The sequence below is a fragment of the Ascidiella aspersa genome, chromosome 1 (assembly GCF_963924565.1).
Source record: "Ascidiella aspersa chromosome 1, kaAscAspe10.2, whole genome shotgun sequence".
Classification (NCBI taxonomy): domain Eukaryota; kingdom Metazoa; phylum Chordata; class Ascidiacea; order Phlebobranchia; family Ascidiidae; genus Ascidiella; species Ascidiella aspersa.
Genome location: NC_139447.1, coordinates 33,222,091 through 33,249,537, shown reverse-complemented (window position 1 = coordinate 33,249,537; position 27,447 = coordinate 33,222,091). Strand labels below are relative to the sequence as shown.

The 27,447-nt window shown below is 36.1% G+C and overlaps 1 protein-coding gene across 1 annotated transcript in view; it reads right to left on the bottom strand.

The window, feature by feature from the left end:
• The window catches only part of LOC146169873 (centlein-like), a 35,904-nt gene extending 9,732 nt beyond the window's left edge, over positions 1-26,172 (bottom strand). The window contains exons 1-19 of the mRNA XM_083388894.1: positions 26,090-26,172; positions 24,032-24,162; positions 23,246-23,397; positions 22,384-22,509; positions 21,453-21,507; positions 19,309-19,455; positions 13,853-14,017; positions 12,796-12,899; positions 11,667-11,793; positions 9,848-9,939; positions 8,577-8,646; positions 7,738-7,857; positions 6,848-6,924; positions 6,278-6,460; positions 5,263-5,402; positions 4,029-4,179; positions 3,441-3,659; positions 2,280-2,445; positions 1,444-1,672 (exon numbers count right to left, since the gene is read on the bottom strand). Of these exons, the coding sequence (XP_083245020.1) occupies positions 1,444-1,672; positions 2,280-2,445; positions 3,441-3,659; positions 4,029-4,179; positions 5,263-5,402; positions 6,278-6,460; positions 6,848-6,924; positions 7,738-7,857; positions 8,577-8,646; positions 9,848-9,939; positions 11,667-11,793; positions 12,796-12,899; positions 13,853-14,017; positions 19,309-19,455; positions 21,453-21,507; positions 22,384-22,509; positions 23,246-23,397; positions 24,032-24,162; positions 26,090-26,114 (2,479 nt within the window). The 5' untranslated portion in view covers positions 26,115-26,172. The remainder of the gene's footprint in view (positions 1-1,443; positions 1,673-2,279; positions 2,446-3,440; positions 3,660-4,028; positions 4,180-5,262; positions 5,403-6,277; positions 6,461-6,847; positions 6,925-7,737; positions 7,858-8,576; positions 8,647-9,847; positions 9,940-11,666; positions 11,794-12,795; positions 12,900-13,852; positions 14,018-19,308; positions 19,456-21,452; positions 21,508-22,383; positions 22,510-23,245; positions 23,398-24,031; positions 24,163-26,089) is intronic.
• Positions 26,173-27,447: the final 1,275 nt, after the last annotated feature.

Sequence of the window (27,447 nt, the reverse complement as noted above, 5' to 3'; positions counted from 1 at the left end):
CTTGAAAAGACTTTGTTTTAGTAGAGTGGTTTCCGACCGGGGTGTCGTTTGTCGTGCTCACGGGTGCTAAGATATTTCAGACTATTTAAAATCGTAATTTTCGCACTTTTTGGTGGTTTTTGATACAATTTTTTAGATACGATTCGAGTGCAATACATCACGAACTATTTTTCTACAGTGTGCACAGATGATGTGTGTTGTAGACAATTTTAGTTTGAGCTGACATTACTGAAAACAGCGAAAAAGCTAGTAATGGAACAGCGAAATATTTGTCTTTTCTGAGTACAAACAGGTTTGAAACTATTTTTTACAAGAATAGACCCTATTAATCAGAACACAGGTTTTGAGTGCAGAACACTGGGGCTGACAACGCGATTAGATTAAAACTCAAGACGTTTGTCATCCTGAGAAAAAAAATTTTTTGTTTTACAAAAAAAAAACATGAAGGAATTGCCCAAAAACGTAGCCTTACCCTAAGCAAAATACACTGTGAAATTAGAAAAGTTTCACTGCGGCACCTACTCAACCCTGTTTAAGCTGCACATAAAATATATCGATTAAAAAAAATATAGTTTTTTGTCTATTCAACACGAATATCAATTCAAAGACATTTAAAATTTGTCAGAGATTTGTGACAATTGTGCACTTAATACAGTTTTTATCAACCTTTGTGTGACAACCAAATTACTGTAAGCGCAAACGTAACAGCGAAGCTTTGGTGACCTAATTATCTACTCTGAAATGTTTGTAAGCAAACAAAATAAGAACGAATATCCCAACTAAATTTGAATTCAATTAATATGAGCCACCTCTTCGTATTTCTCCAACAATTTTCTTACATTTCGAAGAAATCTGCCCCAAACTTAGTAAATCTAACCATGGAAAATGATTGCAGCCGGCGAACAGAATTCAACTTTAGGTCGCCATCGATAGGTTAAGAAGGTCGTCCTGTTATTAACAGTTACTTAACTTAGTAGATCAATGGTCGGGAACCATGGGAGCTTAGGGAGCCATAAAAGCCAAATATTTTTGGTTGTATTTCCATAAGCCGTATTATATTTTTCAACATCTAGTTGAAGAGTAAGAACGAAAAAACACTTTGGCTATAAGTTTGCAGATTACGTAGTGTCATGGTACGAACAGGGCCTTACTTGTTTGCAAAAAATGCAGTTTGAAAGGGTCATAGCCGCGTGGAGTTTTATTCAAATTATGATAAGAAATAATAACTTAGATTTATCTGCGAGCAAGATTACACTATCAAAAGAGGCATAAATGGCTCGCGAGACATAGGTTCCTGGTCCCTGCAGTAGATATTGCGTTCAAATCTTTAACTACAGCTTTGGAAAATGTGCAGTTAGCAAGAATGCTTCAAACAAACCAGATGAGCCTAGAAACACACCGACATGTTGCTTCGACTGGCCTAACAAAACAGAACAGACGCACCTCTGAGGAATCCCTTGCCTCTCCTGGATGCTCTCACGATGCTCTGGCCGAGGCTGCTCGCATCCGATCTTCCAATCTCATTCTCTGCAAAGGTTGCGGTCGTGTCCTCATCTTCCTCTTCTTCCCCGCTCATGGTCGTCGTGGAAACAGGATCCAGGTCCCTGGCGTCGAAATGATCCCCGAACGCGTCGCGCATTTCACCGATTGACTTGTTTAGGAACTTCTGGTGCTAAATGCAGGGGTGGAAATGCGAGTGTGTGTTTGTTTGTATATAGAGCGTGGTTCGAAATTTGTTTTACAGTGTAGCAGTAGGGTTGTTCAAAAATCACTTTTTTATCAAGTTTTAGTGGGTACCCCCTGGAATTGTTAGGTTGCGTCTAAAAACCCCACAAATCGGATGTAATAAGCACAACATCAATACTCATTCTTTACTATAAGACAAAGTTTGCTTATCTGAGTAAAACAAAACAGAAAACGTGAACTATGGGCCTAAACAATCCTATAAAACTTTGATTTAAGAGTGCCATGATACGAACATGACCTTTTGAACAAAAAGAGATTTCCGTCAAACGGACTAATCACCACCAACAGACAAATAGAATTCGCGCGAAGCGGTGAAAAAATTGCTACCATAGTCTTGTTTTAAAAATGTAAAGTGCAGTTTGGAAAGGGCCGTGGCCGAGTGCAGTTTTATTCACATAATGCTAGATAGCTTAGATTTATCTGCGAACTAGATTCCTTCACCAAAAGAGCCATATGGCTTACGAGCTATAGGTTACCGACACCTGGCGTAAACCAGTGACGCATGAAAAAAGCTCAAACAATGAATGACGTACCTTCTTGGCTGCGCTAACAGCTCCCTTGATCTTACGGTGCGCTTTCAAGCTCTGTCGACTTTCTGGTGACGTCACTGGTCTAGAGGCGTGACGTAACTCGTCCTGCAACTCACCAATCTCCCGTTTGAGGTCGCTCAAGTCCTGACGCAAGTCGCTATTCTCTGACCTGAAGAGAAAAGACCAGGTAAAAATAACACAATAATATTATAATATATGGTATACTATAATGACCCCCTTCAATGTGAAGTCGCTTGTACTGACAGAATGTAGCAAGCATTGGCGTATGGTTGTTCTCGACTTGCTCCTCTCTGAACCTGTAGCGCAGTGGTCGGCAAACTGTGGGCCGCACAGCCATTTTTAGTGGGCCGCGAGTTACTTTTTTGAGTTTAGTGATGCCATGTGGTTGTGGGCCGCATGCTAGCCGTACATTCATTGTTCATTGCACTCTATTTTAAACATTGATATGGCTAATATTTTTTATATTAGCTCAGCGTGTTTCAGACCCACGTGCAAAATGTGGTCCTGAGAGCTGTCGAAGTATATGTTTTGCCAACTTTAATTTATGTAAACGCAAAAATTTTTCGTTTTATAGTATGTTTTACAATATGGCATGCGAATGTTTTAGGCATTAATGCGCCGTGTAATACTTCACCTTAATAACAAATATCTCAAATCCGCCACTGTGTTTGCAGTGGTTTTACGTAGTGGGCCGTCAACATATCTGAAAAGAGTGCTTTGGGCCGCGAGAAAAAAAGTTTGCCGACCACTGCTGTAGGGTATAGCTCAGTTGGTAGAGCGACGGTCCCGCAATGATCGGAGGTCGTGAGTTCGAATCTTACTGCAGGCTAGTTGTTTTTCTAGACTGCCCTGCGTGCATCGTTTATCGACAGATTCGGGTGGTCTGTGATTGCTCTTGGGTGTACTAATATTATAGTATGCTTGAAATGTACAACGGAAGACATTGCATACTAACCGAATTTGTGGAACAGGATGTAGAATTTTTTTTCATAAAGGGCCGGATTCATGTTAGGATTACCGACAAGAGTTTAACTGGACTTCATCTTCTTAAGGAAATATACTGCGGGCCGTAGTTTTGTGACCCCTGATTTGAAACATTTCGGACACAGCTTTAACCCAGATACACACGTTGATGTGAATTACCTGAGCGAAGCGTTTTCCGAGCGAACTCCGGCATTATCCGTTCTCAGTCCTTGCACTTCAGCTTTTAAAGCCGAAGCCTCGCCGCTCAGTCGCGCCATATCGCCATCTTGCGACTGCAGCTTGACGCGCAGGTCTGAGTTCTGCTGCCGCAAGGTGGTGCCCGAATGCCTGGTGTCGGCGATCTCGCGTTTGAGCGATTTGATGTCGCTTTTAAGGGTTCTGTGAGTATACAAGCGAAGACGTTTAAATAAAAGCTAAGAGGTTTAACTCTAACTCAAATTAGATGACGGTTTTTCAAATTCTTAAAGGTCGGTCGTTTTTAGAATGTGTTTAACGCAGACCAGATTTTTTTAGTATTGTCTTGCTTAAACAAACATACTTGAAAGGTAGACTTTCACAGGTTTCACATTGTGTATATGTGCGTTTCATTTGCTGAAAGCACGGACTGTTGATCCCCTTTAATTGACCTTGGATATACAAACATGAGGCAGCAGCCAATGGTACAATTGTTGTTTCTCGACATACTCCCCTCATATAAAAGCTTCAGCTGTTCAGGTTACCAACTGCATATTTTTTGCCAACAAGCACCTGTTGTCCTCCTGCATTCGATCCCGGTCCTTCTTGAGTAGCCGATTGTCTTCCGCAGCGTTTTCCAACCTCCGCTCCAGGTTCTTTACTACACGACGGGTCGGCCTCGGAGAGAGGGACTTCCCCTTCTTGGGCGTGCTGCTTCGCCGCTCTTAAGTAAAAAAAGTAATATTTAACTAACTTATAAGCAATTTGGAAAAAAGAATATCAAGCCCGTGTAGGAGTAATTAGCATTTTGAATTTTTCTAATATATTTTTATAGTTATGTTAAAAATGAATAAAGAGATATTTCAAACGTCCAGAATGCCACTTACTATTGTATGGGCTTTGATATTCTCATTATACGTCTTACTACAACTTCCAACCATTTATCTTAACTGTATACTGTGACAGTTTATAAGGTTTTAGACTCATTTGTAATATACTAGTAGGTATGTCCGATAACATCGGATCGAGACCGATACCCGATGCCGAATGGTACTATTATCTGTACTCGTTCGATAGTAGGATGGTATTGCCGACCCGACACCAACTTTATATAAGTAAGTTATTCAGCCATTTATATAAGTAAGTTATTTCAGCCATGCAATGCAATGCAGTATTTTTCACCTTGAAAGGTTTTTTTTTTGACCACCTTGCCTTGAAAAACTATATATGAGCGTTTTAAATTAATATATTTTGTTTGTTCAAGTATACTAATGACGTCATTGGTATAGGATCGGATTATAATAAACCGTTTACACGTCATCAAAATATTCAAATGATGAAACTCCTTGAAAATGAGTATCCAAGCAAAAAAGCTGTAGAAAATGTACGTCATCATCTAAATAAAGACGTTTCGATACGCGGTTGTACAATCACTAGCCCACGAAACTCCTGTTTTATAAAACAGGCATTTAAAAAAAACGACGCAACTTTGATTCCACTTCAACTCAGTCGTGTTTTAATTTAAACCATAATTGCACAAGTGGTTTCGTAACAAGTAAACAAAATCCTAAAGCCATTGTAAAGGGTTGTTTGGGTTCGGGGTATACAATACTTTTAGGTTCCACAGCCTAAAAAGGGCATTTTTTATGCAGCGTTGTTTAACAGCAGAGTTACACTTAATGAGTCTGTGTATTTACACAAAATATAACACCGACACATGTCGAAAGGCCTCAATAGAAAAATTCAAAGAAACAATTTTTTTTATTCCAAGGGGTTAACTAAAATATAATTTTCTTTGCCCTCTTACCGTCAGCTCTTGCAGAAGACCGGAGTCTGGCCATCAGTTCGTTCTTCTCGTTCTTGAGGCACATGTTGAGGTCCTGAATGGTGGCGCGATCAACCGTCGCCTGGACACGGAGGTTGTCAAGCTCCTCCTCCAAAGACCACCTGGAGAAAAAAGGGAGCGTTTGTTGTGGGAGGAGTAATTAATTTTAAAGTTTATCGAATCTGTGCCTTATCACTATGTTGAAATCGATAACGAGATATTCGAAACGTTCAAAATGATACCAACTTCTGTATGTGCTTTGATGATATTCTTTACACGTCCTACTACAACCTCCAGCCATTACCTAAAGATTTATTCTAATGTTCACAAAATGTTGGCCACTTCTGTATTGACATTCATTTTACGTCTAACTACAACCTCCAGCCATTATCTTAAGATTTATTTTAAACGTTTACAAAATGCTTCCTACTTCTGTATGGGCTTTAATATTCTTACTACGTCTTACTTAAACCTACAACCATTATACTACAAAGCTGTTTAACTTCGGTATTGTTGCCTATCCGGGGGCAGAGCTACCGCTTAATCAAAATTGGATAAATAATTTAACACTATAATTTTAAAAAGGATTTAAAGTGTTTAGTGAATCCAGAGTAGAGTCATTGCGGTATTCCATTTTTACCCCTAGTTACTTTAAAATGTATAGCTGGGGCTACTAATCACCTAAAAATAAGGACGCCTGGAAAATAAAAAACTAAATGGTTTGCATTTACAATTGTTGCTTTGTTAAAAATCCGACATACAAGCACGTGAGTTACATTGTAAAGGTAAGGACAGCGATTTGTAAGTTGTAAACCAGTGATCGCCAAACTATGGGCCGCAGCTTAAATATAATTTTTTCTTTTAGTTGTATGCTCCATGATAGCCGTAAATTCAGTGTACCGTTTTTTAAGTTGGCGTAGCAAAGAGTTTGCTCATCTTCGCATTACACGGTACCCTTAGTCTAAAGTAAATAACGGTTGTTAAATCTAGCAATCACTTGTCTTGTGCGAGGTTCTTGTTTTGTTGCTTGTAGTAAACGAGGTCGTTCCAAACCGTCTCTGACGTCTCCTGCCTCAGATCCCTGCGATCCAATCGGGAGGACGGAGGCGCGAAGTTGCTCCTCTTCTTGCGAGGGGAGGAGGAGCGGTGGTGTTTGTCCGAAGAGGAAGATTTAAGGATCCTATAGTAAAATTGAAACGTATTACTGCGAGCCAAATCAGGGTTTAAATAACCTAAATGGTTGGAGGTTAATAGCAAAATAATCTAGCAAAGCTAAGTAGTTTAGGTAAGACACTTTTTTAAAGATATATATATTTATAAATTATATATATATTTATATTTCACCAAAAAGGGCATCGTCAGTATGTCTGAATAACAAACGCAACAGTATAAGTACTAGTCAGAAACATTTAAAGATAAATAAAAAGTAAAAAAAATTCACCGTAAAAATCATAAAATTGTAGTAACACCCAGAATGGTTGTTACTGAACTGTGGCTCCCAACAATCACTCCTTTTATTTTTGGCAAAATTCGTCCAACTTTTTAAGTGAATATTTTGAGCACTTACTTGTAGTCGCTTTGTAGCGATCTAAGACGTTCCAGTCTTCGGTTGTGAGCTTGCTGAATTTCATTGACCTCGTCGCGCTGCACAAACAGTGTTTTTAATTGAAAAATGATCGCTACAGCACTGTTTGAAGATGGATACAGTCAGAAAAATACTAGTCGCATGTTATTTTCCATGCAAAAGCTTTGTACGGTATTTGTATTAAGTGGAATTGATTGAACAGGGTTGCCAAATAATTTTATGAAAAAAAATTGAAGGCTTGTAACGGCAAGATGGCCAGGAGCAAATAATGTAAAGGCTTTTCTGCTATTTCATTACCATTATTTTCTCAGAATATTTCATCGTGGTCCAGTCATCTCGCTCATAAATAAAGCGAGAAAAAGCTTAAAATATTTGTGCTTAAATATCTTAGCCTATCAATTTTATCTCTTAAAATATTTCTTTGTAGCCAAGTCATTTGATTCATGATTCAAGCGAAAAAAAGCTTAAAATATTTGTGCCTAAATATCTTTGGAAAAAGCGAGCAACGTTTGCATAAGTACAATCTAAGCAAGTGGTTCTCAACCGGGGTGCCACGGCACTCTCACTCTACGGTCACTCTACTCAACCGGGGTGCCACGGCACTCTCACTCTACGGTGCCAGGGGCCGAGAGATATTTCAAATTCTGTACGACCAAAGTGTCAATAATTGAAAAGTTTTTTCTCAACCTTGTTGCACAGTTAATGTGCTGTTCCAAACTAGTTTATTGTAACGTTACAGTTAACCACCCAGCAAAAATGCGAACAACGGTGCTGCGAACTATTTACAATTTCTGTAGGGTGCCGCAAGCCGAAAAAGGTGGCGAAACACTGACTTTAGCAATACTTAAAAAAGCAAAAAGACCGATGCAAACCTTGAGGTCGAGTAGTCTTTTGGTTTCCTCCAGTTTAGTTTCTGTTGCCTTGAGTCGCTTTTGTGTGGTGGCGAGCTGCTTGCTCTGGCGAACCGGGGAGTAAGACCTTGATCTTACAGCCTTGAAGGGGAAACAGATATTAGCAAACGCAAGAGATTGACGTTTACGAGAGACGCATTCTGTGAGCTCTGTAGCTCGCTTTAAAAGCGGGGAGTAAAAAAGAATTTTACTATATATATATATATTTTTTTTTTTAATTAAAACAAAGCATGGTGTGTATTTAGAAAATATCTTGTTCGTGTTTAGGTAAACCGGAATGTTTGCTTCGATTCTTACGATTTTATTGTTTTACGATATTTTCTGGTTTCAAGGCATTTCTGTGAGTTTAATTGGCCTGATGATTTTAAGATCGCAGAATAAAGGTTGATATATTTTATGAAGAATATTGGCTAAAAATAACTTAATCCAGGTGTAACGGTCAAATACTAGTATTACGGCTGCAAAAACTAGACCATTTTAGCTTTTTATTTTGTGAAGTACACCAGTGGTAAAAAAAGGTAAATTTTTTCACAACGGTGATGTTGAATCGCAGTATGTAAAGACAAATTGTATTGAATTCTCGACAAGCTTTCGCGCAACCATGCTTCATCAGGTCAAAGTATCCATCCTGGTATCCATACGTATCCACTATCCATACTTTGACCTGATGAAGCATGGTTGTGCGAAAGCCGGGAATTCAATATAATTTGTCTTTACATCGTGCCACCTGATTCCTCTATTTAGAATTAGACAAATACGGCCATTTACAAAGATTGACGTTTTAAGATGGTAATACTTACGTTTTGTTGTACACCTCGCTCCACGATTGGCGAAAAGGTCTGGTCTTGTCCGTAAGGTGAATCGGAACGTCTGAATAGGAGAAAAAGTATTTAAATAGGCATATTCTGGAAAACAATACATCCCGGTATCGTTATGCTTTCAACAACCAGCTTAGAAATAACTGGAAAAAAAAAAGTATTTTCAGGCCTTCTATTTTCTCCAAAAACCTGTAAAAGTCAAACTTAGGTCTGAAAGTTTAATTCACTGCAGATATCAATCAGCCATGTTTGCCCATGGAGAGCTACGTGAACGGGAGTATCGATTAAAGGCGACGGTTTTTCTTAAAACTTAAGATGTCTTTTGAGCGAAATACATTTTTCTTTACATCTAATAAAATGACTGACTGTGATATTATGCCAGAAAGGTTTCACGAACATTTGCCTCCGTTAAACGTCATGTAGTTAATTACCGGCAGAGGTGAGGCCATATATTTTTATAAAGTAAACAATCAACGAAGAATTATTATTTTGATATCGTTAAAATAAACAAAAAGCAAAGTTAAAATACAGCGCATATGCCAGGGTGATGGCAATTCAGACCCAAATAAGGCCCCAAATTAAACACAAGGCCAACATCGAACCCCAACAGCCCGGCCGGACTTACAGCTTAGGCCCACGCAGAATCCTTTTGTTAACGACGCACTAAGCCAAATTACATGCCCCGGCAAAGCGGTTGACACAACGTCGTATCGAATTACTCATGAATAGTAATGCGAATGGCATCATTGTGCGGGGTATATTTAAGTTAAGCGGTCTAACTGATTTGATATTACCTTTCTAATTGTGCTCAGAGTAGGGGACAGCATTATTGAGGTTTCTGGGTCAGTTACGAACTACTATGGCACCACCTTATTAACTTAAACCCTTTTCGGAAACAGTTTTTATTAACCTCCATTTTAGAGTCCACAGACATTGTGAGTATGTGTTTAAATTTATATCCAGCGAATATGTTTTGCTGTTTAATTTGGTTGGATTGCCAATTAAAGAAGTTTTATATGGTTAAGTTTCTTTAGATTTTTATAAAATTGACTTTATTAAGGCTACTGTCTTATTTCTTCTTTGTTGATTTTAAGCTTGAAAACGTTCAGTGGAGATAATTGGGTCGCCAAAGCGTCACTGTTAAACGTACGCTTTATTTTTTGGTTCGCCGGTAAAAAACGTTTGGAAACACTGTATTATAGGAGCTTCATTCAAAAGTTTGGCGACCCCTGGATTATAGAACGATGTCTCACCTCCGTGAATTGTCCTTAATTTTACTCCTCAGTCGCTCGATTTCCTTTTGCTGCGATGCAAGCTGATCCTCGAGGTCACTGTAGTCGTAAATCTGACAAAAAACAAGGAAATTAATAGAAAAAACATTTCGAGGATGCGGATTGTAAGCTTTTTACTGTCAACAGAAAACTAAAATACAGCTTCAAATGAGCCTAATTAATTCCGCGACCCGCTGGATTATTTTCAGTGTAAATGCGTTTTGTTTTCGATTAAAGCAATATGAACACTTGGGTGTTGAGTAAAAGTCGAACTTACGACTCCTGGTTTACAGCTATACGCGACCGATGAACTTATCTTAAAACGTTTGGTTAAAATCGTATTGAATCGTGAAATATTGGAAAACAAGTATTATTTAGTTGGTTACACTATGCACGGATCTATAATGTATAGCTTGGTAATAAATTGCAAAGCCAAAAAGGTCGAGTAGATCGACAGCATCTTGATTAAGACGTTTCGATACGAACTTGTATCATCTTCAGTTAATGACTAATGACATTGATGACATTAACTGAAGATGATACAAGTTCGTATCGCAACGTATTAAACAAGATGCTGCCGATCTACTCGACCTTTTTGGCTTTGCAATTTATTATCAAGTATTATTTATATGCAATAAATATTTTACTGGCGGCTGGTTAACATTGGATTACGTTGCGACAACGTTCAAAATGTACACGTCTCTGTTGTGAATTAGGGATGTCCGTAAATATCGATTCGAAGCCGATACCCAATGCCAAGTGGTAGTATCGATACTCGTCCGATACTAAGGCAGTATTGGTGTCAATCCGATACATATTGTTGAGAGTGAAAATTTCAGCAAAGATTTGCGATCAAATTTACGATTCTACCTCAAAACAGTTCAATTTATCAAAAAACAATTGCTCAACAAATTTAGGCCTAATTAACCGATAAAAACTGCTTTTCAGTCCTATGAATTTATCTATCCAGAATATTGGAGCATGGTTATGACGTCGTTGGTATCGGATCGTGATGCGCTTGTCCAAAATATCGGGTATCGGTATCGCAATAAAATGCCAAGTATCGGACATACCTATTGCGAACGATATTTTGTTTTTTGCTAGAGTTGCACACTTTAGCAACTTTTAAATATTTTTTACAACTTAACCACTAATCTTGGTTGATGGCCGTATTTGCCTTATTTCAAACTGAAAACAAGTGACACTGTTAACAAATTATATTTTTAAGCTGACGAGCTTTCGCACAACCGTGCTTCATCTGGTCAGAGTAAGATTAAGTTTTCGAAAAACGTTCAAAATTTGTATGACCCTGTTCAGTGTTTTTTAAAGGTGTTTTGTTTTTTTAAAGGTGTCAAATTTCTCCAGCGGTTTCCCAAATTTTGGACTTGCAACTTTTTGGTATTTAAATGAAACACTTGCGGTCACCCAAACCAAACTTGTTGCAAATCATATCATATTTTAGCTATAAATCAGAGTTTCGCAGCTTAGCCCAGTGATTCTCAAACTTATATGGCTCACGGAACCCCTCAAAAATAATAAACAGATTTTCGAAACCACGACTGGAATTCTCGAGTATTTTACTGAAATGTCACTATAAATGGAACTATACAACAACACAATTCAAATTTTATTTGATATAATGGTCTCTAAACATAGACAAATAGTTGTATCAAGAGCCAAAATCAGATTCTTAAAAAATGTCAAATACCTATCGGCATCCTTGAGCATTAAAAATGGTACACCAGGGCGCCGCGGCACCCCGGTTGAGAACCACTGGCTTCGCCACTTGAAATGTATTTACCCGTTCCCGTCTTGAAGCCATTTCTATTGATTTTCTCAGCTCCTTTTCAGTCGAGTGAATCGCTTCTTCTTGTTCTAGAAGTCGCTGTTTCAAGTCAGAGTTCTCTTGTTTTACTTGTTGGTATTCCCTGTGAAATTTTTTTCTTTTGTAGTGTAATCTCATTTCGCGACTGAGTGTAACACAGGGTTGGCACACATTTTTACGAACAAAATTCAAAGACATTTTAAAGAAAAATAATATAATTTTAAAGATCTAAAATTAGACCGCTTGGGGTTGTTTTAATATAATTCGAAAACACAACAGTAAAAATGTCACAATCAATACAAATAAAACAAATTTTTATTCGTTTTTTTAAAGGCACATTGAAACACGAAACTTAAGTTGGATATAAAATAAATTCATCGAATATTCAAGAGAATTCAAAAACAATATTTAATGTGATCTTATTTCGACGCTAAATGTAACAACAGGACAGGGTAATCTTTTTTACTTTATTCGTGTGAAGCCAGAATCTATAATTTTTCACCGTTTCTTCAAAGGAACTTGATTAATTTTTAATTATTTTTCCTAACGGTATTTTTAATAATGTTGGAATTATTCGACTTTCGCAACCAAAATGCGGTGCCATATTCGTAAAAGAAATTGTCACGGGGCGTTTTAGTCGTCACATTTAACATATCAACTAACGGAGGGTAAAAATGGCACAATAGCATGATTGCATGAATGTAGCTGATCGCTTTCGATTTGGTAAATTCGCATATCGCAGTAATTTAAAAATCTAGTGCTTTGGTAAAGGTAAAAAAGTTCTACATTTCAATGCCTACAATATTCTACCCTATCCTGAAATCTTATATATACTTAACAAGTAGGAGAAAAAAAGGTTTAATACAAGCCTATTAAAATTAACTGAAAGATGATACTAAGATTGTATCGAAAAGTCTTAATCAAGGTGATGTCAATGTACTCGACCTTTTTGGCTTTGCAATTGATTATTTATCAAGCTACATTATAGATCCGTGCAAAGTATACCCAAGTTCAATAAAGCTTGAATAAAACAACTATTTTGGCGCAATGTATCCATTTATCTGCCGTAAAAACAGTGGAGTAAACAACGGAAAACCACCCTTACCTGGCAATTTCGTTGTACATAGACTGGAGACCAGTAGTGCCATTCTTGCTAGCTTCTTGTTGTTCGGTAAGGACTTTCTGAGTGCTCTTGTGAAGTTCTTGCAGCTGCCAATATACAAACAACGGCTTGTCTTAAGGCACCACACACACCTCATTCTAACCTGAATGTAACGTCTACCGGTGGAGACCCTGTAGGGCAGGCCAACCATCACTCAACAAGTATATGATAACATCACTATTTTATCTGAGTTTCGATGAATATAAATTTTAAATAGAAATGCAATTTTTGTTATAACTTACACTAAATATATGGTTACTTTTGATTTTTCTTTTTTTTTGAGGGTTTTTAGTTTTAAATCTACAACAAATGCTATTATTAGTAAAAAGATAAATTAAATATTCCATTTGTTTAGTAGTTCGTTACTATAAGCTTGTAACTTTACGGCTTATTATTATTGTTTCCTATAAATGCACAAGCGCGCATCGGAAAATTTGCGCAGTAAAATTTGCTTCACACTCAACTTTAGTATTACCTATATATAAACCTAAAAAAGGAAAAGCAATGTGACATTAGTTTTAATTATTTTATATAAACTTTGTGATTCACTTAGAAGTCAGCCTAAAAATTTCCGTGCCCAAGGCAAACATTCGCTCATTGAAAAATGAAAAAATATATATTTCTCTAAGGAACCCTGTTTGTCAAACTTCCGTAACCCACAGTTTGAGATGGGAATGCTAGCATTTTTTGCACAATATGCGGAAAAATGTGCAGGCAAAAATGTGCGCACACTTTAATACGACTTTAAAAATGTGCGCACTTTTTTTAGCAGAATGTGCGCACATTTTGAGATAGTTAATGGGTGAACTCCTAACTCAAAAATGTGCGCACGTTTTTAAATGCTGTTTTAAATGTGCGCACATTCTAAAAAAAATAGCAAAAATGTGCGCACAGTTTTTGTACATTTTTGCGCACATTGTGCAAAACAACGCCACGTCCCCTGTTGCACAGTTTTATCGAGTAATACATTTCATCTTTTCTCTCAAAGTCACGTCCAAACCTGCAGAATGAGTTGTTTCTGTTGGTGACAGTGGCTCTTCAGCTGCTCGTAGGAATCCCTCAGTTCCTTATGCTTTGCCTCGTGTTTCTTGCAGCTCTCCTTAAGTTGCTTGATGCGATCACGTTCGACCTTAAACTGCGAGATTTCGTCCGAGAGTCGAGATTTCTGGGAAACGACCAGTTTTGAGACAGGGTTTGGGCAGATTTTAGGGCATATTTGATCGAACAACTTAATTGTAGCTGTATAAAAACAAACATTTCCTCTTATGTTGGTCTGTTTGAGATGTTATTAATCTTTGCCAATTTGTTTTCGTAAAAAATACAAACCAGTGTTCTAATGACTTAAGTCAATCATTTGACTTGAATGCACTTTCGTCACTGTTTTTAAATAACCTTAATAAGTATTTTGGGCAAACTTACTCGGCTTGACTTGGATTTAACCCTATAAATTACTTAAGTGTTTCAATTAAAATGGTTGTTTCGTACGTAATTGTAGCTGTCTGAAAACAAACATTTCCTCTTAGTTCGGTCTGTTTGAATTGTTTGAGATGCTATTGGTCTTTCACGCATTTTATTTTCGTAAAATTGTTCAAATGACTTAAGTCAATTATTTGACTTCAATGCACCCCGGTCACTGCCTTTAAATGACTTCAGTTATGTCTTCAATAAGCAAAATTAATCACTTGACTCGGTTTGAAGCCTAAATGACGAGTTTTGATAAAAATGTTTTTTTTTGGAAAACATAGGTTATACACTTCAATTTTCGGCGTAAATGAATAGTTTGATGTTCCGTTTATGGTGTTTGCTATATGTGCGAAGTATTAATTGGAATGGAAAATGAATAATTTTAATAGTTTGACTTTTTGATGTCAATTACTTTAAGTTATTTCGCAAATAACTTTGCTGAGACTTATGCTTACACACGCTGAGACTTATGCTTGCTACAAACTATAGTTTAGCTGTAATAGTTTCGAACCTTGGTTCGCTTTGTGGAAAATGCCGTTTTCATTTCTTAACATCTCTGTAAGACGAATGGGTTTTAAAAACAACATAAAACACCGAGGCTAGCTCGTGTCTTTTTTCGTTTATTTGTGTAACCTTAATCGTACTTTGACCTGATAAAGCACGGATGTTTTTACTGCGTTAAATGATCTTTTACAAACGATTGACGATTTACAGTTTTTAAATCGACAAATATGGCTGCCATGTAAGCTACATTCTTTTCGTGTTTAGTTTTACAACTGCGTAATAACAACTATTAGTTGCGCTTACAATGTCTACGCTCTTATAGGCAATGTTTGTAAGGTGTTTAAGGGACCGTAGCAGCCTTTCAAAATTACCAAACGGTTTCTTAAAACATGCCTAATTTTTTTAACTGTTTAACTAGAGCAGATATTTAGAAGTCAGTACTTCCAAGAAACCGTCTTTTACATTTTTTTTATCGGTTACCAAAGCTAAAAAGAGTCACATAATAAGGTGCCGCTGAAGGCCTAAAGTATTTTGTTTAAAAACATCGAATTGGCCAATTTCATAAGTTAGACAGAATAACACAGGCTATGTAAATAAAAAGCTATTCAGATTAACCGCCGCTGCATCGAAATTGCTGTAAAGCAGGTCTTATTGCTATTCTGAAATACAGTACACACGTCTTCAGAATTTCAACTACAACCAATCTCTAGAGACAAAAACCGATTCTACCGGGAGTCCAGAATTCTGTCTGCACTCACCTTTTCGAAACTAAACTGTCATATAGAGGTTGGGCGGAAATTTTCTAAACAAACGCTAAAAAAACTCGCTAAATAGCATCCGAAACTCGTAAAGAGGCGTTTTTTTCTGCGCAGACCGACACAGGGCGTTAGGCACTCAACAAAAATCCTCTCCTTGTCTTTTTAATCCCGGAGTGTAAACCAAACAAAAGTGCCCGGCTTTGCAAAGAAAACTCAACGGCCAAGTAGGCAGTCCTTAAGGCGACGGCTGCGGCCAGAAATGACCCTTTGCTTGGTATTTCTAACGCGCAGTATATAGGCTGTGTGTTGTACCGACTTGGTAGGCCTGCTAAGAGAAGAAACCGGGTGATTTGAAAATCAACAATCGCCCGGCAGTTTGAGGAATAAACGGGCTTTGCGCTGATAAGAGCACCCCGGCTTTCAGGCCGCTGTATAGAGCATATTTACGGTAAACATCGGCGCGCTTTTGTTCTTAATCGCCAATAATCGGCGGACGCGCATTTTTTTTTCGTAAACAAGTCGTTGCCATGTTGTGTCGGCGCTCGCTTTGTTGTCTGACAAACGCGGCCATTTTTTTAATAGGCGAAATGTTTTTACTCGGTAACACGCCACAAATACCACGCAAAAAATAGTTATAAATCTTAGATGTGTTTTTTTCTTTAGCAGTGGTTCTCAATCCATGGGTCGCGACGCAATATTGTGTGGCCGACTGCATTCGTTTAGGTGTTTAGATTTCTTGAGAAAAGCCCTGAGCAAAATTTCTTCCAAAATTTGAGAAAACTTTGGGAGAATTAGAAGACATGGCTTATATTGTATAAATTGTAATTTTTTTATTTATGCTATTTGTGTTTTGTTCACTTATTAAAAGTTCAGTAAAGGGAATTAGGTCGCCAAAGCTTTGCTGCTAAATTTACGCTTTTAGGTCGCTGTGAAAAAAAACACTGGTCTATAGCAGTGGTTCCCAACACGTTTTTAAGGCGACCCAGTTTGAAAAAAAAAATATTTGATATAATCTTGCGACCCAAGCAAATACAATTGCGTTGCAAACAAACTGCACTACAAAAGCAGTTACTTTTTCCGAAAATAATATGTTTATCAAAACACCAATGAGATAGTTGCACTCGCTTGCTCCCAGTGAGTTTTTGAAATCGAGACGTTATTTTGCTTGAGCATGCAGAGTCCCGCATGTCAGCTTTAACTTCCAGTTGGTTTCGCGATTTAGTTTTCATATTTTCTGATTATGATTTCCAGTTTTGTGATCTCTTCAAGTTTTAAATTATTTTATGGTTATTTTTCGCCTAAGATACAATATGCCTCAAAAATAAGCGACCCCAAAAATAATCAGGCGACCCAAATTTGGGTCGCGACGCATGCGTTGGAAAACACTGGTCTATAGGATATAAATAATCAATTTTGAAAATAAATTTTTCTAAAATAAACAAAAATATATATGTCAATATGACTCTTACCGAAAATTGTTCGAAATAAGCAGGTCATTAAAAACCTTTTCTGAAACTATACGTCTCTTGCGAAAAAACATGCTTCTCAGTACTATTTGTTACGCTTTATTATATTCTAAAAAAGTTAATAAAATAATTTTATTTTGAATATTAACACTCGTCATGAAGCTAACGAAGTGTGTCTACATTTAAAAATGTTAAATTAATAATTTTTTTCACAGTATACAAAACTGAAAGCCCGCAGTTCTTTGCATTCGCTCGGTATCCCGTGCGCGCTTCAGTTTGGCCTATGAACTCATGTATAGATTTGGGAAGTAATTTTTCTCGCTAGAATATTAAATCTTGAACTCATAAAATTGGCGGCACTATTGTTTTAGTAAAAACGTCTTTACCTTATTAGGGCAGCACTCGACGGTCACTTTCGTCCAGAAATAGGACAGCTAACGATTTTAACTAGCAAAAAACTTTTTTGTCTAAAACGAGCATGCTATTAAACACTATTTTGTTCCTCTTAATTATATATTGAAAAAAAAACTTCTTAAATAATATTCTTCTTCTTTATAAATTAATAAAATTGCATTTTTTCTTAAATTGCGAGAAAACGAACATGGTTCTAAATACTGTATACTATATGTTTTTTAAATTAAAATTTAATAATAATTTTTTAATAAAACTATATAAAACAAATGACTTCAGTCTAAAACTACGGAAATTTTTCACAATTTAATAGATATGGAGATGGAACTATTCTTTCTGGCTAAAATCTTAAACTTCGGATCGATAAAGTCGGTCGATTGAAAGGCACCGCAAATTGGCTTTGAGGTTTTTCTGACTCTTTGATTGCAAATGAAAAATCATCACGTTCTCCTTAATTTGTACATGAAAAAAGGGCGGAGGAAGGTTTCAGAAAAAGTAGATTGATTTCATTAATTGGGTCAAATTTCTGAGAAATGTAAACGTCTTTACACACTGCAAGAAATTGTGCGTAGTAAATTAATATACTTAACCCTCAACCATTTTTTTTTAAGGTTTGGTTTGGGTGACCGCTAAGTAGTTTTAAGAGACCGCAAGTGTTTCGTTTAAATACCAAAAAGTTGCAAGTCCGAAATTTGGGAAACCGCTGGAGAAATTTGGAGGACCGTTTCGGTCCCCCAAAACACCTTAAAAAAACACTGCCCTCAACATTTCGCAAATTGAGAGAGTGTTTTTAACCAGGTGATATATTCTGTATGAGTTGGTGAAAAAAGGGATCAAAAGGCATAGGGAATAAATCTACACCATGTTTTTCAGCCTTTTTTTGCGGCGCCTCAAACACTATGTATAGGTACAACAGCGAAGCTTTTGGCGTCTCAATTATCATCACTTTTTGTAAGCGAACAAAATTTAAGAAATTACCATTGATTGGTGCGGATTTAATTAATATAAGCTATGTCTTGGTATTGTTTCCGCGATATTCTTAAATTTTAGAGATATCTTTAACAGAACCAATATTAATAAATCTAGCCGTATAAAACCAGTGCAGCCGGCAGCTCAACCGAATAAACGGCTATCCATTGATTGAGAAATACTTTTATAAGAGAAAATGGAAATTGATTGTAATTAAGAAGCAGGTAATTGTTATACAATTTCTTCGGAAGTAAAATAAACTTTCTAGATAGAGGAACAATCTAACAAAAACTAACATATTTTGAACTAGGAGTATTTTGTATTAATAATTTCAATATTACATTTAAAACGAATAAGAAAATGAAGTACTTGAATTACTCGCAAGTTTTCTTTTTAATAATAAAATTGACAAAACAACAATTAAATAAACTAGTCATTTAGGTAAAAGACAATCTAGGATTATAACTAGGGATGTCCGAAAGTATACATTTTATTTCGATACCTCTGCCCGATATTTCGAGCAAAAAGTATCGCAAACTGAGCCGATACCAAACTACGTCATTATTATATTCTTAAACAAATAAATAGATGAAATTCAAATGTTCAGGTATTTATTTTATCCCGATTTATGCCAAATTTTGTTATAGTGTTAAGCAGCTTAGTTACCCCAAGTTATTCACCTAACATTTTTAGATCAATTTACAGTCAAGTAGCAATCGCTCGGTTGTATTTGTAAGTAATTGATGAAATTAGTATATTAATTTAGTATAAAATCGGCACCGATACTACCACTTGCCGACGGCTCCGATCCATTATTATGAGACTTCTCTAGTAACAACCACGACCTATTAACAAGTTACTTTGCCAGCGGGGAATTTACTAACCTCATTTGTAAGGCGTGTTAGCACGGCGTCTTTGTCCTGAATCTCTTCCTCGAGTCTTTTCGCTTTTTGCTCCTCCGAAGACTTTTCATCCTTCGTCTTCTCCAAGTTTTCACGCATTTGCTGCATTTCCCTCAAAAGACTGGTCACCTGGGATTTAGGTTGAAGCGTCCAAAATCGTTATACAGGGGTTCTTAAACGAGTCCTTTTACCATTTGGGAGTACGTGGGCTAGTTTTGGGCGGTCTATGAAGGCCTCAAAGAAACTAGTTTTGTTGCAAAAAAACTATTTGTCGTCTTCCTAAAAAAACGATTTACTACGAAGCGTTACAACAGGGATTCTTAAAAACTAGGACACGTAAGCTATAGTTTTATAGGGCCATGAAGGTTTTTTTTTAAATCTTAGTGTATTATTTAAAAAATGGGTTGATTTTGTTCGACAGAAAATAGTTTAGTTGCAAAAAACATTTGGCGTCTTCTTGAATGTAGCCCTCAAACGACTGGTCACCTGTATTTTAGGTTGAAGCGATAACCGGTTTTCTATGAACCGTTACAACAGGGGTTCATAAACTAGGGCCCGTGGACCCTTTGGGACAGGGGCATGCAACTGTTTATCGCAGCGGGCTATAATGTATAACTAAGATGGTGGTGCGGGCCGGACAATCGAACAACAGATATATTTTTTAAACAAATTTTTTATTGGAAAACCGTGTAGAATCAAGTTACTCGTTAAGCGATTAATGAGATGTGTGATATCTTCTCTCACCAGAGATCTTGTTAGTTTTGGCAGAAGTGCCAACTCGAAGTTCACTTAACAAGTGCTCATCTGTGAGCTGATTCCTGAATTTTGTCTTGAACAGGCTTTCCTTTTTCAGCAATTGCTTTCGAAAACTTGTAGCCCAGTTTTGTAACAAGCTCAACGTCTTTCTTATAACAATGAAATACCTCTTGTTGTTTGTTCAAAGACTATTTCAATTGCAGCATTTTATCAACCCGCAATTAACCTACAACGGTATCATAATTAGCAGAGTGTTTTTAACTACAGTGTCCCTTAGAAATTATACTCTTTTATTACTGATATAACGTTTTGACAAAGCAGGCAAACTACATCTTGCTTGTTCAATTTCCACCTTTAATAATCAACATTTCTTTTTTGCAAGCAAAACAAGGCAGTTTTACTACAATGCACACTATGACGCAATAATGGAGGTTCGGACAGTGTGACGTAATGCAAATTGATAAATGCCAATGATTCCGTTACAAATAACTTCTTAAACAGTGAAAAATTTTGAAAAACAATGGGCTACTTGACGTAGTCTGTGCGGGCCACGTAAATAGGTCTCGCGGGCAGTGCTGTGGCCCGCGGGCCGTATGTTGCATGCCTCTGCTTTGGGAGTACGTGGACTAGTATAAGGGGGTCCATGAAGGTTTATTTGAAATCTTAGTGTGTTATTTAAAAAATGAATGATTTTGTTAAAGAAAAATAGTTTAGTTCCAAAAAAAAAACATTTGGCGTCTTCTTGAATGTAGCCCTAAAAAGACTGGTCACCTGTGTTTTAGGTTGAGGGTTCTTAAACTAGGGCCCGTGGACCCTTTTGGGGTACGTGGACTGGTTTTAGGGGGTCCATGAAGGCATTATTAAAATTTTATTGTATTACTTAAAAAATAAAATATTTTTTTCAAAATTAAACGGTTTAGTTACAAAAAACAACGATTTGGCGCATTCTCCTTGACTGTAGTTAGACTATGTTTCACTTCACTTTTTCAAATCAAAAACAGCAGTTTTATGATTTCAATTTATGACGTCATTTCTTCAATTTTCAAGCCGACCCTGGTCCACGTTGACCGAAAAAAATGTCATGGGTCAGCCGTAACAAAATGTAAGGCCCCTGCAGTAGGAAGTCAAATGTGTTTTTTGTGATGTCTGGTTTTTATCAATTATGAGGTGTCTATTTTTAAAATAGCTGTGCCTCTACAATACATATATATAAAAGATGTAAAACAGTAACAACTTCATTTATGTTTATGCTCAAAATTGTAACTTTTTGGGTTATAAATATCATTTTTTTACATATGGTTTCTACCCAATTTTTATCAAAGTTAGGTTTGAATTCTGGGAAACAAGTTGTCCTTATCAATTTTTAATACCTGTTCATTAAGCTGTGCTTGTTGGACTTCAGAATCCTTTAATGCGTCTTGAATTCTAAAATCACACGGATATTGTAAAGAGGTGAAGTAATAGTATTCTATGAGTGTTAGCTTGCTACATTATTATTGAATAAAAGCGGCTTCTTTAACTGATACCGATTCTAAAAGTACAAAAATTGATAAACACTGTTATTTTTTTATTTGTTAATTTTTTAATCAAAATAATGAGAATAAAGGAGATTCTATTCTTAAAGAATTGAAATTGGTCATTTTTTTCTACTTACCAATCTAAAGTGTGTTTTTGTGTGTAACCATACATTGCTTTATCTTCAATAAATGTAACAAAAATAAGTCAAGTGGGTCAGAAAAAACAACTATGAACGGTATAAATTTACTATAGAAGGGAATTAGTCTATGCGCAAGCCAACATTGTCTCACAGAATCTTTATAATGTTAATTGGAAAATCTGTTTACCACACTCTTTTGTAAAAAAAGTTTAATTGTGTTGCCTTGTAAAAGAACAAAAGGTTTAATGAGACAAAGGATTAGACAGCGAACAAAACTAATTACATTTTTATTAAACGCACAAGCTATCAGTCATTTACCAAAAACATAAATGATACCAATAAATGCTATCTTTGTGTATGTACAGTTAAATACAGTGTAATTTTTGTTAAAAAATGTTACATAAATACAAAGTTCACATAATGCCTCTTTAAAAGGCTTACAATAATAATCAGTAGACCTAACCAAGGCCAGGCTAGAAAAACAACTAGCTTGAGGTAAGGTTTAAATCTAAGTTTAAATTTAAGTACAAAGTTGTAAAAAAATCACAAATTTCGTGTACTTTAGTTATGGAAATGGGTATGGCATATAATAAAGTGTTCCACAAATACGTTAGCATATTTTAGTTTAGTCCAGACCACCTTACCCTTGTATTTTCTGGTCTTTTGAAACAATTGAAATGTCCGAATTCTGCTTTAAAACACTGATTTCGGCTTGAATTTTCCGACATTCTTGCGCTTGCTTGTTAGCTGTGCCTTCTGCTGCCACCTTCCTGCAATTACAATTAAAAGTTGCACAGTGGTTAATTACAGCTATTTATTTAGAGCGCCCAGCATGGTAATAATATTATAAACATGTTTTGCAAATGGCTGTTTACCAATAAATTAAATGCATTGCATTTCTAAATATTTTTATTATTTTTGCGGACTAAATTTTTAGTTAAATTCTTATTATTTTAAAAACAGTGGCACCCAAAAGAATTGCACAATTTCGAAGCATGCAAGAAATAGGCTTAACCAGTTGTTTCTCAACCTTTTTTTTTTAGCATACGGACCGGTAAAATTTCAAAACAAATTTTGCGGACCGGTGGACCACCAAAAATTAAAATCAACCCAAAATTTGTACGCAACAGTATACAACTAAAACTCTTCTGAGCTTTCACATACAACTGGTCTTAAAGTGTAAGACTTGAATGAGTTGCAGCCTACTTTTAAACAGTGAGGCAAAACACTTGCCTAAGTAGGCCATTAACTCCATTTTAAGTCGGAATGTATCAAATTACGGAGCTGGGAAGTTCTAAATTTGATGGATAAGTTTTCAACATCTTGAATTTTGCAATTGAGATATGAAATTGTAATGTATTTGGTGGACCGGCGATTGAGAACCACTGGGCTAAACAATTTTTACCAAATTGGATTTTAAACCAATTCATCTTGGACTTTTAACCAAATTTACTCTTTAAAAAATTTTATAAAAGTGTTTTTTTAATTTAAAGCATTGCAACTTACAGTTCAAGTAGTTTGTCTTTATCTGCTTCGAGGCAGCGAGCAGTTTCTTGCAAGTCTCTGATCAGTTCATCTTTTCCTTGCAATATTTCCAGAACTTTCCGGTCTTTAGTTTCTGCCTTCTCCTTTTCTCTTTGCAACACAATGCTGATCGCCTATGGAATGGAAAAAGTATATAATTAAAATAAACTAACATATATTTAACTACACACTCAGTTGTGGAAGTTTGGATATAAAGGGCTTAAAATGACAACACCTTTAAATGTCAACATCACATTTTAATTACACAGTCATTATTTCAATATTTTATGTTAAAAAAATCGTTAAACAACAATTTAACTTACTTCTAATTACCATTGTGTAAATGTGCAGGGTTGTCACACAGTTTTATAAAAATTCAACAACATTTAAAGAAAATTTATGGATTTAAAAAAACCTCATCAAATGTTTGAAAAGTTTGAAAACAAACCAGTGTAAATGCCATGGTTCGAACATTAGCAAATCGATATTTAAATATTTGTGTCACTGCAGCACTTTTTAAACACTTAAATAGACAAAAACATTTTTAAAGACTGTTCAAAAATCAGGATAATGTCGATCCACTCGTATTATACCAGTAACTAGACAAAAAATATTTTCAAAGATTATGTAAAAAATTGGGGAAAATCCTATTTTTTTTTTTAATACGCAAATCAGTTCAAAAACTTTGTGGCAATGCTGAATGTCCTTTAACTCTGAATTAATTTGCAATGCGTAAAAAACACCTAATTGCATATTTTTTGCTTGTACCTGTGTCAGGTCCGGTGATGAAACCTGAAGCCTCTTCCAAAGCGACCAAACAAACTCCTTGTCAGCTTGACACTGGCGAAGCTCGTCCGCTATCTCTCGGTTTCCTGCCAGCAGCTTGGCAATCTCAGCATCTTTTAAGAGATTAGGTTAAAAAAACACTTTTTAAAACAACCAACATATAAACTCAATATTATTATATAATGTATATAATATTTTGTTATTTACTTATTGGTGCAATTACAGGTCAGGTGCAGTATGTTAAGACAGGTATATATTGTCTAGACAGGTATACATTGTTAAGGACAGGTATACACTCATATACATTGCTAAAATACAACTTTGCCTCCTCTAAAAATTCTCACAGACTGGACAAAAGTATATTTGTACGAAAAATGTAACTTTATCTTATACTAGAATTTTTACTTTTATTTTGATGAACACCTTCTTTGCTGGAGTTTAGCACAGTTTAAGATCAGAATGTAGGTAAAATGTAAAATAACTATTAAGATTTGTTGCTTGTTGCCAATACAGTTTCTAAATAGCATTTTATTTGAGTCTATGAAATGGGTGATTTGCAATTCTTATTAGTGTAACCTCATAAAAAACATGTTTCTTAAGTATATTAAACAAGTAAAGTATAGGGAAGACAAGATTTTAAAAACATTGTGTTAAGTGTGAAGGAGGTGGGTCGGATTAATGAGTCTTCATTTATATAATTGCCAAGATGAATCGACCACACTCCTACAAGATTTGAGATGGCCTGTCTTCGTGAGGCCATTCAGGTCCAATTCTTTCCTTTAGTTCAGATACATGAACAGTCAATTTTGCTGTCTCAGTATTTTCTCCCTGCACTAGGCAGTACTGGGTGATACTGGTTTTTATTCGATTGTGCGACTATACTTATTGGCGAAAATATTTCTAAAATGCACAGGAAATATTGACGTAGATATTCTTACAATTTTCAATAATAAATCACGTGACAACAAGGCGTGGTCTAAACCTTTTTCTCTCGACTCTTATAGACGGAAATAATATTTTTGTCCCAATATGGCTTGAACAAAAGCGCTTCGATCTACATTGCGACGTAACTGGCGTTCGATTCTAAAAAATACCGCATTGTTGACAATAAGGCGAATTTCAAAACAAAGCGCTCACATTAAACGGATATAAATGCCTTGACGCATAAAAATTGGTGTCAGCAATTTGAATTTTTGCAAATTCGTTGCAAGGATATCGCAAACATTAGAATGTGGTTGCAAGAAATCTACGTAACGGAATTTTACCGAAAACTTTCCGCTTATCGTTTGCACATTGGCTGCAAGGAGTAACGCAAACATTTAAAGGATTGCAAAGAATTTAGGCCATAGATTTTTACTGAAAATTTTCCGTTACAACACATCGATTAAAAACAAAAATTCTCTGTGTAAACACAATATGACGAAGTGGCTACTACAAGTGAAACTACTGTAAGTTATTAATGCAAACACCTTGTAGTAAAAAAGTTTTTCAAAACATATTAGTTTGTTGCTAGTTAACCCAAGATAAGGAATTGCAACCATGAGCATTAAATATATATAAACCAGTTTATAATTGATACTAGAATATCTAAGACCAGTCTGCATTATGTGGAAAGAACACACTCATATTTGTATTTAAAGCATTTTGTGTGCACACATAGTAATACTAATTGCACGAATGCAGGCCTACATTTACGAAAAAGGTTTAACTCTGTAAGGATTCCTAACTTAAAGTTAATATAAAATCTTAATTGCATACCAGAAAATTTCGGCGCTAGCCAAGAATCCTACCACAGTGTTTAAATTAATAAATCAACATATTATTTGGGTTAGCTTTTGGGTTGGGGTAGGTCAAGTAGTGTTATATTAATTCTTACAGTTTTCAATTTTAACGACTGGTTTTGCAACTACATTTTGTTATTGTAAAATAAAAGTGGTACAATTCTAAAGTCTTCCAGCGCCAAAATTTCTAATCACGTCCCTAGATCTACGAGAAAAGTGCCTAAAATGCGGACAACGAGTAAAGAAAACACACATTTACCTTTTACTTTGATCAAATCTTCCATTTCAACTGCGGTAATTTACTATTTACACTGCATAATTGATTTCCAACGTGTAACGAAACGGGAAACTTTAAAAACAAAATCTTGTAAAACCCGCTGTAGCTTCGCATCAACGACTTTTGTCACGGATGAACAACTCCGGTTGCTACCCTTTTAATATGCGTTATGCTTTGCCCATTCAATAAATAAATTTCATTTTCAAAGCAGGCGGTCGAACCGAACCAGAACATTAGGAACCATTTGGGCCAATGCAACTGAATATCAACCGTTTTTGCAAGATTTTGAGGAGCCCAAAGAGAACTGAACCTAAGATTTTGAAAAAAACCTAATCTCAACCAACCCTAACCTGTGCAAATGGCAGTTAACTTTACAACAACGTCAGTAGCGTCACAGTGTATATTTTATCAAGTTATACTAATGTTACTATATATAAATGCGCAAAAGGCATATTTTGATGCGCAATTTGTCTGGTGTGGTTGCGCAATTACGCAATTGCGCACCTTAGACGGAACACTAATGGCCAACTTTTCAACAGAAATGGGCGCTTTGCCACTTTAATAATTTCGATGGGTCGCGAAACTTATTCCAATAAAGGGTGACGTCATAAGTTACGTCATATTGACGTCACAAAACAACTTAACTTAAAAACACCCGCTCTTCGGTAAATCTCGGTCTTATCGCGCAAATCGTTTCTACATGCCACATCCTGTCATGGTACGACACTTATGGGCTAATATATTGCCTTAAAACGTTCCACAAACAAACTTTTAGAAGAAAACACATTTTGCTTGACAATGATGGGGGCACAAGTGTTCGATGGGTGTTGAAATGCGAAATTAGACTTGATTATTATTGTCCCAGAAAAAATAAAAGACTAGACCTACATCAAATACTGTGCGTTCTACATGTGTTGATGATAGTCGAAGCAATTGTTTTAAATAAAAGCCACTGCAAGTGAGAATAGTGGTGGGCCGCACGTAAACATCAGGCGGAACATTTTTGGGGGACAAAGTTACATCAAAACGTGACGTCACAAAGTTACATATTAACGTGACGTAATAAAGACATAACCTTTAGAAAACTTTAGGCCTACACAGTCTGCATTTAGTAATGTTACCGATTCGCGCAAAGCGAAAAAATCTTTTAATTGTTTGGGTTGCCACAAGTGTCATTTTCTAGGGTGCGAATTTTTCGATTAAAACGATTTGTTAAGGTTATAATATATACCCTTTAACGGTATGGCTGTTATGTGTTTATCAACACAGTAAACACACAAATTGGTTAATTGCCATAAGTCTATAATAATCTCAGAGTTCTTATTATTAGGAATTATTTA